The 18,455-nt window shown below is 31.4% G+C and overlaps 1 protein-coding gene across 1 annotated transcript; it reads left to right on the top strand.

Annotated features, from left to right (window-relative positions):
- Window positions 1-4,565: 4,565 nt before the first annotated feature.
- LOC117905625 (laccase-14-like) lies at window positions 4,566-6,612 on the top strand. The gene is made up of 4 exons (XM_034818505.1): window positions 4,566-4,805; window positions 4,898-5,026; window positions 5,345-6,295; window positions 6,392-6,612. Exons 1-4 carry the CDS (start codon window positions 4,574-4,576, stop codon window positions 6,520-6,522), a joined length of 1,443 nt encoding a protein of 480 aa, XP_034674396.1. The 5' UTR covers window positions 4,566-4,573; the 3' UTR covers window positions 6,523-6,612.
- Window positions 6,613-18,455: the final 11,843 nt, after the last annotated feature.

Genomic DNA, 18,455 nt, shown 5'->3' with positions numbered 1-18,455 from the left:
ATTTGTAAATAATTTATGTTTTTACTTTCTATTTTAGTAACAATATCACAAAATCTACACCAAGATAAAGGAAAAGGAAAAAAAAAAAATCACCGATCACAAATTATTTTTAAAAATAGTTTTCATTTTTTAATTAAACATTTTTTTAAAAAGAAAATATAAAAAATAAAAATCATATTATCATATTTTTTTAGAAAGTATTTTTTAAAATAGTTTTTAAACATAATTTTTTTATTTATAATTTAAAATATAAAATAATACAGATTTTCAATTATTTATAAAAAGAAGTTTTGAAAAACAATAAAAAAATTCAAATTATTAAAATAGAATTATTCTGATCGTGTGAACAATAATGCAATAAAGACTAAAAAAATATATATAAAAGGTCAATAGGTATTTTAATACATCATTATTTTATATCTTTAAAATCAATAAAAAGTTATCTACGCATATTTGTTCAATTTTGAGGTTCACCTCCCTTCAAATCACAATTCTCCCTTATTTTTCCTTTACGGAATCCTTTTTCTCTCAAGCGATCTAATTGGAGTAGTTGGATAGTTGACCATTAATGTTTTCCCCTTTTTGTGTTATTAAAAGAAGACAAAAAAACTTATGGAGAAGTCAAATACTTTTAAATGAACTATCAAAAATCATATCAATTTAATAATATGACTTGGACCTCTAAAATTGGTTTATAATAATCACAAATGATTGCCGCGTAGACTTATTATATAATATGTCAATTTATCAAATTAATTACACAAAACACTTTGTGATAATGCAGAGTTCAGAATTTAAAGCCATTAAGCAGAATAAAATAATTGTTAAATAATTTATTTATTAAATTATTTTACTATATTGAACAAATATTAAATTCCAAGCTTCCTTTGTAAAAACTGAGGTGGCCTGCCTAACCATGAATCACAGAAAGGACGGCAAAACGTCAGGCCATGTTGCGGTTTGGACGGCGGAGATTGGTTGAGAAGGGAGACTGAAAACGAGACCACCAAGTTAAACGTAGCCGCAACTACAAGCAGCTTTTGGGCCCTACGTCACATGCTCTTGTATTTTCCTTGGCTCTTAATTGGGTGGGCCCTACGCTCTGTAAAATAAGAATTAAAAAAGGAATAGGAAATCAACAGGTGGGCCCAATCTTCCCCTCTATCAGCCCAGGCCGAGCCATATTTAAGGGTTAAATAAGAAGGTTAGGGCCTCATAGAACCATGCTATTTAAGTATTGTTATAGAAGGCGTGAGACTCCCCATCCATGATGACTCACAACTGGTCGGTTTGGTGATAACCTTAAAAATCGGCTGATTTGTTTTTGACATGTTATTAGGTTTCAATCAATTTTCTAAATTAAATATTGATTATTCAAATTTATTTGTCTTTTTATATCATAGGAAGAAATTGAAGAAGAAAAGAAATAGAAAGAATCCAAATTATCTGATTTAATGTTGGGAATTGTCCCAAATTCCTAATTAGTAAAGATCTCTTTTTATAAAGAATATTATATATAATATTTTCTAAGTTATTATATTATTATAATATTAGATTTCCTTATAAAATAAAGAAAATTGTTGGAAATATCTCTATAAACATTCTAGATCATAAGGAGAAAAAGTCACGAGATGAAGATAGACTTGTAAAGATTATACGTGATGGATAGAGATGTGAGGAAGAAAGGGAGGTATTCGATGGAACGAGAAGACTCGTGATAGGGTATGGATACAAGGAGTTGGGAAATATGGGATGTTTTGGGAACCCAATAGTTGTATCTAGTTCTGTCATCTGTAATATTCTCTATTGTATAGTGGAATAATTTTTGCTCATTCGTGGACGTAGGCATGATTAGCCAAACCACGTTAAAGCCTCATGTAACGTGTGTGATTGTTTTATCTTTGTGTGTTCTTGAATTAACCTTATTTGCATGAAAGATTTCATTGTCACAACATTTAATTTATTATGAAAAGTACAAAGAGAAAAATAAATTGATGAAAAATAAGGCTTCTGAGTTACCTTTTGAAATGTCCAAGAATTCTGATTGGTTGTTACCTTTTAAAATGCCAAAGAATCACTACAAGAAAAATGGGAAACAATGACGTTTTTTAAGTGTCAAGAAAGGTAACAGATGACGCTTCTCTAAAGCGTCCTTTCCGCCTCTGTCATTGTATGTCTTAGGCAACAATGACACTTTCAGGAAACGCCATCTTTGGCTAAAAACAACCCACCAAAATAAAGGTTCTGTTTTTGGCTGAAAGATGACTTTACAAAACTCTAAATCCGATCTTCACCGTTCAAATTTAAGATTAATGACTTATGAACCTCTCCTCCAAATTTCAGCTCAATCAGACCATGAACAAAGCGGCATCGGACCTTTGATGAAATCTGGGCATGATGTAAAAAACCGTTGTTTTTCTCTCTTCTCCTCTTTCTCTCTAATGACTGTCCGAAACTCCAAATCCGATCTCCACCGTTAATATTGAAGATACATGAGCCACGAACCTCTCCTTCAAATTTCAACTCGATCGGACCACGGACGAAGCGGGATCGGACATTTGATGAAATCTGGGCATGATGAGAAAAACCTGCGTTTTTCTCTCTTCTCCTCTTTCTTTATAATGACTTTTCGAAACTCCAAATCCGATCTTCACCGTTCAGATTGAAGATAAATGAGTCACGAAACTCTCCTCCAAATTTCAGCTCAATCGGACCACAGACGAAGTGGGATCGGACCTTTGATGAAATCTGGATGAGAAAAACTTGTGTTTTTCTCTCTTCTCTTCTTTCTCACTAAAAACGGTGGCTCTCTCCCTTCTTTCTTGTCTTCCAAAAGTTAGGGTTTTCAATGGAGACTTTATAACAAATTCTAAAATACCATGCATGTCCTTTTTCAATAAATTAAAAATAGTATTCTTTATTTCATCTTTCAATAATAATTTTTATATATTGAACTCATAATGAATTTATATTGTTTAATTATTTGATATTTTAGTTTGATGTTGGTTTAATTTGAATATTGATATTTAAAAAAAAAAAAACTAATTTAATAGAATGAGCTTAATAGATTGTATTGATACAAACTATAAAAAAATTAATATAAAATAATAAAAAATAATTTATTAGGATTTTATTTTATTTATATCCATTTTTTAAAAAAAACCTTAATGTAGCAACTTTATGTCATTAATATTAATGTCAATTTACCATAATTAATTTATAGAATAAAATTCTAATATAAAAATTTGTATAAGTTAACTTAAAAACAAAAATTTTAAAAGTCAATACAACTATGACACTTATTAGGAGCGTCATTACATACCCATCAAATAATGATGTTTATAATAAGTATCAAGGTAAATAATAAAACTATGATGCTTCTTATAAGCGTCATTATATACATAGTTATAAGGAAAAAGATGACATCAAATAATGACACTTATAATAAGTATCAAGATAAATAATACAACTATGACACTTCTTATAAGCGTCATTGTATACCCTCAATAATGACGCTTTTAGAAAGCGTCATAAAATAAAGCGTCATTAATTTCAATTTTTGTAGTAGTGAATCCCCATTATTATTATATATAGTGGTCTTGCTCATTGAAGTGGTCAAAGAACATTAAAAGCCAATACACATTCAAATCACTTTCTCTTATATTGAAACATGGAGAGGAAGAATGGTATCCCGACAGAATTATCATGACTATATAATGAATCATATATATGAAAGAAACACATAAAAAGGAGTAAGAAAATTGAAGGAGTTCTGTTTAGGAAAAGAGAACAGGCTTTTATTCCAAAGAAGATGTGGCTGATCATGAAGGTTTTCCTCTTACAAATTTTAGTGTTTCAACTTTTTGGTGGTGGCATCCATTGCCAAGCTTCAACCCATCGGCATACTTTTGTGGTAAATACTATATATGATTCTAGCTTTAACGTCACCTTCTAATTATAATATTTAGGGAGCAGTATGACTCTCATTTTCCACCATAGGACCCTTTACTCTGGTGTTGTTGAGTCATTCATGCATGCTATCAAATTTTAAGTGATTATACACTTGCATGAATGGATTGATGCAACTATTCATGCATGTAATATTTCTTTTGGGATGAGGTTGCATGGTTAACTTTTAATTGGTTGCAGGTGAGGGAAGCTTCATATACAAGGCTTTGTAGCACCAAGAAAATGTTAACAGTAAATGGACAATTTCCGGGACCAACTATATATGCTATGAAAGGAGAGACGATCATTGTCGACGTTTATAACAGGGGAAAAGAAAACGTCACGATTCACTGGTAGGTCTTGAGCGTGTCTCAAAGAAAGAGAATAAAAAACATGGCTACATGGCATACATTCTTTTATTTCTAAGAGGGGGTTGCAATATATTGCTTTGCAAATAAAGTCAAATTTAAAACAATACTTTAGGGTTATTTGCTTTAGTTCCATTGAAATACAGTAGATGCCACTTGTTACTATGATAATATGTTGCTACATACCATCTTTTGTTAGTTCAAAAATAAGTACTAGTTTTAACGTATAGTTATTGTTTTGTAGGCATGGGGTGAACATGCCTAGATATCCATGGACAGATGGTCCCGAGTATATCACACAATGCCCAATTCAGCCCGGGTCAAAGTTTAGTCAGAAGATCATCCTTTCCTCTGAGGAAGGCACTTTATGGTGGCATGCTCACAGCGATTGGACCCGAGCCACCGTTCATGGAGCTATAATCGTCTATCCCAAGAATGGAACCAAGTATCCTTTTCACAAACCTAATGCAGAAGTTCTCATCATATTAGGTATAAGTGTTGTTACTTTTAAATGTTAATTTACATATTATGAATTAACCAGCAAAGCAAAATCTAAAATTATTGGAGTTGTTGAAATGCAGGACAATGGTGGAAGATTGATGTGAATGCAATTCGAGATAAAGGGCTTGCAAGCGGAGCTGATGCCAAAGCCTCTGATTCTTTATTGATAAATGGACAACCCGGTGATCTACTTCCATGCTCAAAATCAAGTACAAATTAAGTTTAACTTCCCATGTTAAAATTGTACACAATTTCATTTGCTTATATGTTGACCATAGTACTTTTTCTTATTAACATCAACATATTTAAAGCTTAATGCTAAGAAAGAGGAATATAGCAATGAGAATGGTAGAGCCATGATTTAACACATGAGAAAAGGCTAGTCCAAATATAATTTTGAAATATGGAGCCAAATTTACATCCCTAATCAATTAATCACTTCATAATTGGTGGATCCATCCTCATGGAAACTTTTTCTTTTTCTTTTGGTTAGTCATAAGTATACAACTTTCCCTTTCTAATTGCAGGCACATTCAAGCTAACAGTGGATCATGAAAAGACCTATCTTCTTCGCATAATCAATGCTGCCTTGCATGAGCCTCTCTTCTTCTCCATTGCCAAGCATAAAATGACAGTGGTTGGAACAGATGGTAGCTACACGAAACCATTGACACGAGATTATATCACAATATTTCCTGGCCAAACCTTCGATGTCTTACTAGAAGCTAACCAACGCCCAGATCACTATTACATGGCGGCTAAAACTTATTCCGATGCCCCGGCAGGTCGTAATATTTTTGATAACACAACCACCACAGCTATTGTACAATATATGGGATACTACAGTCCATCTTCACCTCCCTTCTTGCCTCATTTACCTGCATTCAATGACACAATTGCATCACTTCAGGTCATGGCCACCCTCCGAAGCTTAGCAGATGCAGAACATCCTTGCAATGTCCCATTGAGCACGAGCACTAAACTGATTTACACTGTTTCTGTAAACTCGTACCCATGCGTCAATGATTCATGTTCAGGGTCCAATGGGTCAAGGTCTGCTGCAAGTATAAACAACATAAGCTTCCATACCCCTACAATTGACATACTGGAAGCTTACTATTATAACATCAGTGGTGTATATGGAGATAAATTTCCTAGCGTTCCACCAGTGGTGTTTGATTTTACAGCATATTATCTTCCATTACTCTATCAGCTGCCGAGCACTGGAACAGAAGTAAGGGTGCTCGATTATAACTCCACAGTGGAGATTGTTTTGCAAGGGACAAACTTGGTTGCAGGGGTAACCCACCCCATGCATCTCCATGGACACAGTTTCTATGTTGTTGGATGGGGATTTGGGAATTTCGATGAAAATAAGGATCCTTTGCACTACAATCTGGTGGATCCTCCCCATCAGAATACCATCTCTGTTCCTAAGAATGGTTGGGTTGCAATCAGATTCGAGGCATCCAACCCTGGTATGTTGCAAGCACTCATGTCCTCTATGAAAAAAAAAAAAAAAACCCTTGAAACTGCCAACATAGGTGTAATGTTGTGTATTTTCTGTATTGCAGGAGTGTGGTTCATGCATTGCCATGTAGAACGCCATCTGACTTGGGGCATGGAAACTGTGTTCATAGTGAAAAATGGTAAACACCCGGAAGCTCAAATGTTGCCTCCTCCATCTGACATGCCACCATGTTGAAGCTGCAAAGAAATAACATGCCAAAGATTTCATTGAATATTCGTATTATTCAGCTTTCATGATTTATTTTCTGTTCAATAAATACAATGCTAAGATGCTCTCCCAATGCTATGTCCACAATAGGTATATCTTGATTTGACAACTTTTGGCTATTCCAATTTCTTTGGATATGATAAAATATCATGTTGTATTAGAAAAGTTTGAAATGGCATAGTTTAAAATTATCTTGATTTGACAATTTTTTACTTCTCCATATGTTATTCCGATTCATAGAAGGTTAGGCATCATATTAATAATTAAAAAAATTATAAATGATATAGTTTAGAGTAATTGACTTATTCCTGTATTTTAAAATTAAACTATGATCTAAATGGATACTTGTGAAAAAGGTCATGAAATGGTTTGTTTATTTTTTTACTTTTACATCTAAAAATATTTTGCAAATAAGATAATTTTTATGAAGTCTTATACAGTTGAGATAAAGCCAGTTCTTTTTTATTTATTTATTTTAAATTAAAATAAACATTTTTTCCTAAAGTTAAAATAATTGGTATATAATTTATATTTTTACATTCTATTTTAATAACAATATCACAAGATCTACACCAAGATAAAGGAAAGGAAAAAAAACAAATCACCCATTTCCATTGCATGGGCACAAATTGAGCCTAACCCACACTGAAAGAACTCCAAATTTGAGCCTAACCCTTTTCTTGCTTCCTTAAATTAAAATAACTAGAAAAACAAATCACTGGTTTTTGGATATTAAAACGTAGGACTTGATCATTTGAATTTATGGTTTAGAGAAAAGACACTTACCAGTTAACTAAGTTGCTGCATTTGACCAAACCCTCCAAATCCAAGTCAATAAATTAAGTTGGCAGGAAAGTTGTAGAGTCATGAGTGGTGCGCTAAAAAATATTAAATAATAAACTTTGGTTTTATGGACTTGGAATATTCCAGCTGACATTCCAATGCTATGTGGTTGGAGTTGACGAAGCAATGCATGAGAATGTCAGAAGCGAAGAAAGGTGGAGAGAGGCCAAAATTTCACGCTACCTATACCTAATAGATAGAGTTAAAAGGAATAAATTTGGGCATGACCTAATTATACTTTATAAACACTCAAAAATAATTGTAAATAATTAAATCCCAAAAAATAAATAACAATAAATGAAATTTTATGAATTAAAAAATAAATTAATTGTGATTAAAATGTTTTTTATTTGTAATATTTTTATCCATAAAAAAACATTTTTACGTTATAAATGATTTTAAAAAGAACCACTTAGTATTTAAACGTAAATTATAAAAAAAATGTTCATAAATTATTTTTAAGTGACTTTTTGAATTTTTAAAACTGATTTTCAAATATATTTAAATTTTATTTGGATTAACTTTTAAGAGTTCAATAAAAGTTTTTATACCTATTTAATTAGTATTTTAAAAAAAAAAACTTATAACTTTTAAAAAAGGTTTCATATAGAAGTCATAAAAATGTTATTTCTTATAAGAATTTTATAGTTCTATTTTTGTTTACATAAGAAGTTCTTTCATGTTTAATAAAACTTTTACACCATCAACATTACCCCTTAAAAATTATTACTTTAATTTTGATTTTAATTTTCAGTTAAAGCAAAAAATATGAAGCTATCCCAAATTTAACCTTACCATCCACCTAATTAATTTTTATAAGAAAATGTTTTTTTTAATATTTAAAAGGGCTTTTATTTATTTATTTTTAAGTCATTCCCAAATGAAATTTATAAGAAAGAAAGAAAAAGTTTGCTCCCATATTAGAAAGAAATACAATTTTTTAAATGTGGATTGAAGTTATTATAGAACTTTGTTTTATGTTATATATTTAAAATTAGGATCTCCTAATTTCTTACAACTCCAATCTTCAATGTTCGTTCTTTATCTAAAATCTAACATAAGGACTGGTTGCCTACTCATAATAGAGGACATGAAATATAATTTTGTTTAGTAACATCAAATTCAATGCATTAGAATCAAAGAGCAAGTGAGAATTCGAATTTCTCCCTATGCATGGTATTTGATAGTGGTCCATATGAAATTTGTTTCTAGTCAAAGCATTTCTATTATCTAAAATTTTAGATAGGATTTTATTTTTTTATTTTTTGTTGAATAGAAAAAGGTAAAATATATGATTTTTTTTTTATTTAGTCATAAATAACCTATTGATATCAACAATATTACTAAACTGAATCTATTGATAACAAGTTTACTTTAGTTAATATCAACAACAAATATAGGATTAAAAAAAGAAAAAACTAATACATATATAAACTCCTCTAGCAAACTCAATGATTAAACCTAAATAATAATATTTTTAATACTCAAACTATACTCATATTTAATATTTGGTTTTAATCTTACATTTTTTCTTCATTTTATTATTAAGTCCCTATTTTTAGGTTTAATATGTTTTTTTTTTTTCTTTTTTAATATTTTCTCTTAATTTTTACATATTTATATCAAATGTTGGAAGATGTCTTTCTATATAATTAGATACCAATTTTTTAGTTTTTTTGTTTGCATAATTACCCTATATTCCCCACCCTATGATTGCCCTATGGTTGACACATCATCTAATAAGGGAGCTTAATGTTCTAGCCATTTCATGCTAAAGAGGGGTCCACACATTGCTGCACATGCCCAAAAAGTCGAGCAAAAGTTGACTTCTAGCCTTGACTAGCTGCAACCAACTGTCCAACCTTGCCCCAAGGTTCATTCATCTTTCTTATCTTATGAATTGGTGTGAAGATAACTCTATATAAAGAGAGGAATGCTGGTTGAAGAAGGGAGTAAAAATATGATGTAAAATAGAGCAGTGGATGTAGAAATGTAGAAATAAAGAGGAAGAATATATAGTCTTACTGTAATTCTTAATTTTTATTTATAAAGATTGTGTTTAGTTTTCAAAAAATGCAAAGGAAAGGAAAAAAAATATTGTGGAAGTTATTTTCCTTAGTTTGGGTGACATGAAAAATATGATGGAAAAAAAAAAGGAAAATACTAAAGAAAATTTTGTAATATTTTCCCTACTACTTTCCTTAAAATTTAATTAGGAAAATAAGAGAGAGAGAAGGAAAAGTTGGGGGAAATTTTATCAAGCTCACATTATCTTCTTCACCGAGTCTCCAATTCACCTAACTTCCTTTTCACCAGCAGCTATGGCTTCCCACCACCATCGACCCTTTCAACAGCCACCACCATTACTTCAACCACCTTCCAATGCCTTCAGAAACCAACCCTCTTTTGGTACACAAGTTCCCATGGATGAATTGCATTCTTCAAATCTAGTCAATGTATTCAAATCCATGTCTCCATATTAGGTATGGATTGAAGTCCTCTCTCTTAAACTCACACCTTGATGTTCTGTAGATGTAGGTCTTCTCTCAATGAACCCTATTTTTATTTTATTTCATTTTTGGAAATCTAAAAACCTGAATTTTGTAGATATGGAAAATTTGATGCTACTCTCTGGAATTAGATTTGAGTGTTTCTCTTGTGTTTGCATTTTTTAATTCTTGTGCTTCCATTTGATTTTAAATTCAAGAATTTTAATTTTTCATTTCATACTGCAAGAGTTAATAGCAACAATAAAGACAACATGTTTGAGGAATTACCTATAAGAGAATTTAACACACCAATGAAGCTATTGCAATAACCAAAGAAAAATTAACTTAGAAAGCCAAAAAAAAAAAAAAAAAAGGCATGCATAACAACTATAATAATAGTGTTGTGGATTTGGGTAGAGAAAATTATAGAAGAGAGAGCATTCTTGATGTGGTAGATTTGCAATTGAATGAGATTTTCAACAAGGAGCAAGATATCCCTTCTGTGAGCTTTTTATCTTATTGGGATTTGTCTTGTTATAGCTTTTGATGTTAGCTTGGGCAGTGAAAACTTCACGAACTAAAACTATCAACTTGCCCTCTACCACTAGATAGTTTCTTTCTTAATAGAAATGTAGTAAGTATTATTAGCAAATACAACTTGGTTTTGGTGGTATAGTTTTTCCTCAATACTTTATTATCATGACAGAACTTAGTAAATGCCTCTTAGATCAATTATGTGATGTTTACAAATTCCCTATTAAAAATTCTAAACAACTTATCCAACTTTAGAAGCCTTCTTACTTAATTAATGCACATTCAATTACATAAGTTCAGAAGACTATTCTATTTTGTAGTAGCTCTCTAGATTATTCTTGGAAATTTTCCTTTGTTGTGGAAGTCTTTAGTGCATACATGCAGTTAATCCACTTGAAGCATTGTACTGAGAAAGTTCTTGAGATAAGCCTCTGTATTGAGCTAATAAGTACTTCCATCAACTTCAAACTTGGTTACTTTCATTTGGCCCCCAAATCTTCAATTTGCATTGTATGACAGCCTAACTAGCCTTGGATAATAGTTCATAAGCAACCCCACTAGCAGTTGTCCCAAATTATACTAGAAAAGGGTCTCCACAGACTATTTGTAAACCTTCTTGATAGCAAAACTTGTCATGCATGCGTCGTTGGATCTTTCTACTTGAATTACTCTATTTTGGTAGTACAGTGAAACTAGAGATTAAACTAGTTTAAGTATTTGGCTTATGGAAGCTTCAACCTAGATCACTTACCAAAAGTGGACTGGCAAGCAAACCCGAGTAGTAGAGGAGTGGGAAAAATATATATAATTGCTTGGATTTTAGAGTGCTATGGAGAATCTTGGGACTTTGTGAGTCAAATCATGCTCATCCAAAGCCAACTTAGCTGGGCTATAGTTTGGTGTTAGAGGCTTGGAGCCTAACTCCTATGGCTTTATTATAAATTAAAAGTTGCTTATGGCATAAGCATGATCTAAAATTTAAGATCCTTGTACTTTGGGACTTAATAATGATGATAATATAATTTCAAGTCACAAGCACCCAATATGTCAATAATACTACTCATTGACTTACTCTCAACAAGCAAATAACCCACAGGTCTGTTCTTACACATTATTTAAAAAAAAATTTAATTGTATTATTTGTAAAAAAAAATTATTTTTATCTAAAATAATTTGATCATTTTGGTTGTATGGTCAATGTGGAGAAAAAAAACATATAGACTCGGTATTTTTGTGTAAATTGAGTTAACTAAACTGAATCAAATTGATATTAAGTTGGATTAGTTTGAGTAAATAAATAAATTTGTTGTACTTTAGTTAAAACCAATCAACTCCTATTTGATTCTTGGATTGGTTAAAAACCAACCTAGCTAAATGTATCTATCCTTAACTTTGTCTTCTTGTCCTAGAACAATAAATCCTTTAGGTTGCCCCATATACTCTTAATTTATATAACCATTCAAAGAAAGATAACATCCATTTGATAGATTTCTAAACTCAGTATGGAAACTAATAATATCAAATTTCTATTTGATGTTATCTAACTAAAGCATAAATATCAAATTACTTAAATCTCTTTTATCTACTTAATCCATTAATGTATGCAATATTTCTTTTGAACTTTTTTCTACTAAATAAACAATAAATTCATGGATAAAAGATTTTTCTATTTAACTCCTACCATATCTCCTTGTTTCATTGTCTTTATTGTTAGATTTTCCATTTTAAACATTTTTTTTTCTTTTGAAAACTATTTATTCCATTGTACTTTGAATCTTTTATGATCAAAGATTTTAAAACTTACAACATTTGTTGATTTAGTAATTGTTTTATATTTTAAGTCTAAAAAATACAATTATGAACCTGCATTTTTCATGTGCGTCCTTACTTGACAGTGAAACTTGTTTTTATTGTAAAAAACTGATTTTTTTTTAAAAGTTGGAGTTGTCGCTTATTTTTTTTATTTTAAAAGAAAACAAAATAAGAAATAAAGCCCTAGTGTAACTCAATTTTTAAAGAAAATACGTGTTAGCAAAAACAAAGTTTGAATCCAAAGGTTAGGTTACCTATTGGTAAGGTACCATAGTAACATCCTTTTAAGCCTTAAAAATGTTTTTACTAAGCACGTAAAATGAAATTATGATAATTAATTAATTAATCAAGGATGGTGAAAAAAAGAATAATACAAGTACATGGAATAATGCAAAGGCAAATTATAAGGATATGCGAAAATGATACATAAGAAATGCACAAAATAATTTGTTAGAAAAATTATATTATTTCAAATATCATAATACAATTTCTAGAGATTTTCAAAGAATTCATTTATGACATGAAATTTCGTCCTCCATTCCCACATCAATCATTAATGATGTAAATTAAATTAAATGATTTTCCAACAAAATGATTTTCACGGCATTCCATCTACTTTCCAACAATAAAACTATTAATTTTAGTAACGGTGATCTCCTCTCAGTTTCCAGTGTCCGCCATCCATAGCCAAATCTCATTGATCCCCATCAACACCAACCCATTGGACAAGCAGATGAAACCTCACCCCCTCTCTCCAACACCGCTGCCACTTCATGCTGCTGTTGCGGTGGCCCCACCACATGCCCACCTCTATCAGCATGGTCCAACATCTCTCCGCCACCCCCCTACTGCCCCATCCGCACCCCCGCTATCAACCTTCCTCCTACCACAAAATTCGTTGAACCTGTAAACCCATTAAACCCACTCCCACAAAATCAAAATTTCCCACAAAACCCCAAAATAAACCATTGGCATGAGAATCATAAAGAATCGTACCAAAGAAGATATTAATAAACCATTTCCAAAAAGAAAACAACCATTCTACCTATGGTTTAACCCCATTGCTAAGAAAGAGTACGAACGAAAGTTGAAACCTAAATAGAGAGAGAAAATGGGGAAGAAATTACCTTGAGAAAGCTTGGCGATGGTCGTGGAACCAATGAGCTACATAGAGATGAGGTGAGGGTTGAGGATCACCGGTTGCAATTGAGACTAGAGAGGTACAAGGGATGGGCTAGGATTGGGCGTTGGGTTGCAATCATGATTTGGGGAAGGTTTAAAAAGCTTGCTTTTTTCTATTTAGCTAAAAAATTTAAAAATTCAGTAATAAGTCATCAAAAACTAGAAAAACAAACAACTTAAATTTTAAAAGCAAATTGCTTTCAGCAAAAAGCCAAAAAAACAAACGCCACCTAAGACTTACCCAATTTTCTAAAAAAATGTCTATAGTGAAACTGACATGATACAAATTATAACTCACTTATTTGATCACTAAAGTTCAAATTTTATTAATCAAAATCTAACATGTGTACTTAATTTTACCTTTTTGACTTTTCAACCACTATTTTACTAGGAAAATTTTAAACTCTCAATTCCCATGTGGCAAAAAATACCAGTTATTACAATTTCTTATTGAGACTTTAAAAAAAAAAAAAAACCAACTAGTCTTTGATTTTTTATTTTTTTAGTATTCTGATACTTACAAATATCATCTTATGATAGACGTGATGAAAGTGTGTTAAGTTTCAAATAAAGGCTAATATCATCTAAGAAGGGAAGAAGGGAGGTGATTGCTCTTCTTGTTTGGGATGGTGGTCAGAAATGATGATTAAAGGACAACAGTTTCCATCGTTAATGTATACTTTGGCATAATGAAAACACTAGAATATGTGAACCAAGTAATTCGACCTTATCCCTTCAACACATTTTATTTGCCCATAATTCTGGTTTTCTAAATAAAGTTAAAAGCATAATCCAATGTTCTTCATGTTTGCTAGCATTTGAAACTGTTGACTCACAGCACATGTCTCATGCTTTACCACTTACAGGCCTGAGGCACATGTTATGGAGGAGATTACTTCTGTTATTTGGAAGAGTTTAAATCAAGAACTCTTACATGTTCAGAAGAACCTCGTTGGGATGGATCGTCAAAGGATGTCTTCTTCTTCTTCTTCTTCTTCTATTGGTCCATCGGAATATGAAGTTTTCTTGAGCTTTTGGGATGAAGATGAAGATGCCAGACACAATTTCATAATGCAGCTTTGCATTGAAAAGGGATTCGTACCTTTAGAATCGATGATCTAAGGGGAAGAGATATTGCATTGGGTCTTTTGCACGCTATTGAGAAGTCAAGGTTGGTTCTTATAATTCTCTCAGACAACTATGTCCGTTCTAGCTGATGTTTAGATGAACTGGTCAAGATCATGAAGTGCAGGAAAGAAATGGGAAAAATTGTTTTCCCAGTTTTCCATCATGTTGATCCTTCCCATGTGCGAACTCAGAGGGGTAGTTACGGACAATGGATGGTCGATCATGAAAGAAAAGGTTTTGACGAGAAGATACAAAGTTGGAGAGCAGCTTTGAGGGAAGTGGGCTCTCTTTCTGGATGGCATGTACATAAAGGGTAAATATAATTTGTTCCACATGAGCTCTTGCAAGTATCCTCAATTTTTTAAACATATTGATAAAATAGAAATCTATTAAAAGTTATAATTGGCATTTGCATCTTATCCTAAAAAGTCAAAATGTTATGTCTCCTTCTGATCAGATTTGTCATGTGGGAATTTGAAATGGTTCTTCCCAATTAAGTGACCATTTAATTTACAAATTTAGGACCTTTACATCATAATAATAAAGCAACCTAGCAAACTAAAGTTGTTAGATAATTGTATCAAGTATTGGAAACTGAAATAGTTATAAGTAGTGCATTTTCATCAATTAAAATAGAAAAAAAATCATACATTTTCTTAACCATTTCTCCAAATATATTATAGGAAAAACAATGGTTAGACGTGTGACTAATTGAAATATACAAGACAAATATGATGTTTTTTCTTATAAGAGATTCGATTTGGAGGAGCTTTTTCTATAAATGATATAGCATTACTCTTTCAAAATATGAGTTGCATATAAAGGTATTAAGACTTGAAGTCATACGGATGAGACTCAAGATGGAAGGCAAAAGTTTCTTAATGAGACTTTAATATTTCATACTTTTAAAATGTCATCTCTCCTTTTGTTTGATTTAAAATAGTCTTTCAAACATTATCTTTATCCTTGAATTGTGAAAAAGAAACCCCTTGGTTAATTTGTTCACAAAAAAAAAAAAAAAAGCTATAGATTTCCATTTTTTTGTAGAGGAATGGAGATTTTTGTGTTTATATATATATGAAAAAAAAGCTATGGTAATCTTTGATAATCGTTAGAAGTAAGATTTCATTGTAATAAACTTTATGAATGGTAATAAGTTGATTTCACTAAAATCATTTCTTTTTTCTTCACCATTTATTTCTTTCTTAAGATCTTATACACCATATAATTGCACACTTTACAATGATTTATTGTCTTCAACATTTTCTCATTTCAAGGTTTACATTGCTTTGATTAAAATTAATTGTTTCAAATCCAAAATAATGTTGTCTTCTTTTCCTTCTACTAAAATTTAATTGATTTCTTGTTTCTTTCCATTCTTTTATTAGGTTAATATGTTGGTATATGCAAACAACTATTCTTGATTTCCAATATATATATATATATATATATATATATATATATATATATATAGTGTTTTGAGATAGATCAAATGTCATTTTAGGACTGACCCTAATTGAAAAGAAGCTTATGAAAATAATTGTGTAAAATTTCAAATAAAGGCCAACATCATCTAAGAAGGGAGGTGAGTAATCTTCCAATATGAATGGAGGTGGGAAAGATGAAATAATGTTATCTCCAATTGTGATGAAAACATTTAAAGACAAAATTTGTTTGGTATCGAAACTATATGTCAATATTTCGAAACAAAAATATTTCCTCCCTAAATGTAAGTGGAAATATTTGGAGATAAAATTATTTCATTTAGAAACTCTATGTCAACATGATGAAATAATTTTGTTGCCCAATGAAATCTTGTGTCACCAAATGGTTTACTAGATATTTGAAAATCTAATTCCGAACAAAACATTTTACTTTATGCCACAAAAACACTTGTTGCCAAATAGTTTTGGCCATGAGATTTCATTTCGTCATTGATATGTTTTCCTAACGAAATGTAATTATTCGTCTCTAAAACTATAGGGTGACACAATTGTGGAGACAATTGTTGAGACGATTTTTTTTTGTTAGGAAAGCCTTTTAGCCACAAAAGAAATATTGTTGGAGATAAAACATTTCATCCCTAATCATGTAATTTGTTGTAGTGAAGGTCTCTTTTTTATGGTGTTATAATGGTGCTTGATTGATCTATCTAATTAATCCATATCCCTTTAACACACTTTATTTGCCCATAATTGAAGTTTTTATATGAAACCCAACATTATCAAGTTTACTTCATGTTTTCTATTATTTGTTAGTCTATTGGCTCACCCATCTATGTGCCTTACTGGTGGCAGGTCTGAGGTAGATTATATTGAGGATATTACTCATGTTATTTTGATGAGATTTAGCCAGAAACTCTTACATGTTGACAAAAAGCTCATTAGGATGGATTATCATTTACAAGAAATGGAAAATTATTTTCCACAAATGATAGATCCATTATCAAATGATGTTCACATGGTTAGGATCTATGGATTTGAAGGAATTGGTAAGACAACCATTTCCAAAGTTTTATATCAAATGATGTTCGCATGGTTGGGATCTATGAATTTGAAGAAATTGGTATGACAACCATTTCCAAATTTTTATATAATCGAATTGTCGCACAGTTCATGATTACTAGCTTTCTTGCTAATGTCGGAGAGGATTCCAAAAGTTGGGGCCTGCTTCCTTTACAAAAACAACTCCTTAATGATATCTTACCAAGAAGGAAGAACTTTATAAGCAATGTTGATGAAGGGATCTGTATGATAACAGGTAGGCTTTGCTTTAAAAAAGTCCTTGTGCTTGATAATGTTGATGATTTGAACCAATTGGAAGCCTTAGCTGGTGATCAAAATTGGTTTGGTTTAGGAAGTAGAATTATTGTAACAACTAGAGATAAGCATCTATTAGAGGTACATGAAATGGATGCATTATTTAAGGTTAAGAAATTAGATCACAAGGAAGCTATTGAACTCTTTAATTGGAATGGTTTTAAACAAAACCATCCTGCAGAAGATTATGACAAACTTTAAAACTCTATGGTACATTATGTTAATGGTCTTCCATTGGGTCTTAAAGTTTTGGGTAGTTTCCTATATGGCAAGACGATAAGTGGGAAAGTGAATTGTATAAACTAGAATGAGAACCTAACCAAGACATTCAACATGTGCTTAAGAGAAGTTACGATGAATTAGATCACACACAAGCAAATATTCCTAGATGTTGCTTGCTTCTTTAATGGAGAAGACAAAGATTTTGTTACAAGAATCCTAGATGCTTGCAACTTCTTTGTGGAGAGTGGAATACGAGTCCTCAATGATAAGTTCCTCATTAGTATTATAGACAACAACATATGGATGCATGATATGTTACGACATTTGGGACGTGGCATCGTTAAATAAGAATTTCGTGAAGATCTTGGAAAATTGAGTAGATTGTGCTATCTAGATGTTATAAGTCGTGTATCAATAAGAAAAATGGTAAGAGTAAAGTGTAGATGAACCTACTTTCAAACTTAAATAATATTTTGAATATGTAAACTTCAATAATACCATTTTCATTTAAGTTACAAATCAAAATTTATTTCTATGTATTTTGCTCTTTACGTCCTGTCTACTCTTGTTTGTTAGGGAACGAAGGCAATTAAAGGCATACTCTTGGACTTGTCTATACCAAAGTGGATATACATTACTACTAAATCCTTTGCAATGATGAAGAATCTTAGGTTGCTCAAAATATATTTGAATCAGGAATCCACTTCTATGAGGGAGGATAATAAAGTTGTCCAAAGACTTTGAATTCCCTTCTTACGAGCTAAGATATCTCTATTGGCATGGATATCCTTTGGAATCACTGCCATCAAGCTTTTATGTGGAGGACCTTGTAGAACTTGACATGTGTTATAGCAGCTTAAAACAACTCTAG

The sequence above is a fragment of the Vitis riparia genome, chromosome 18 (genome assembly GCF_004353265.1).
Source record: "Vitis riparia cultivar Riparia Gloire de Montpellier isolate 1030 chromosome 18, EGFV_Vit.rip_1.0, whole genome shotgun sequence".
In the NCBI taxonomy this organism is placed as follows: Eukaryota; Viridiplantae; Streptophyta; class Magnoliopsida; order Vitales; family Vitaceae; genus Vitis; species Vitis riparia.
This window is presented reverse-complemented; position numbering and strand designations above follow the sequence as displayed.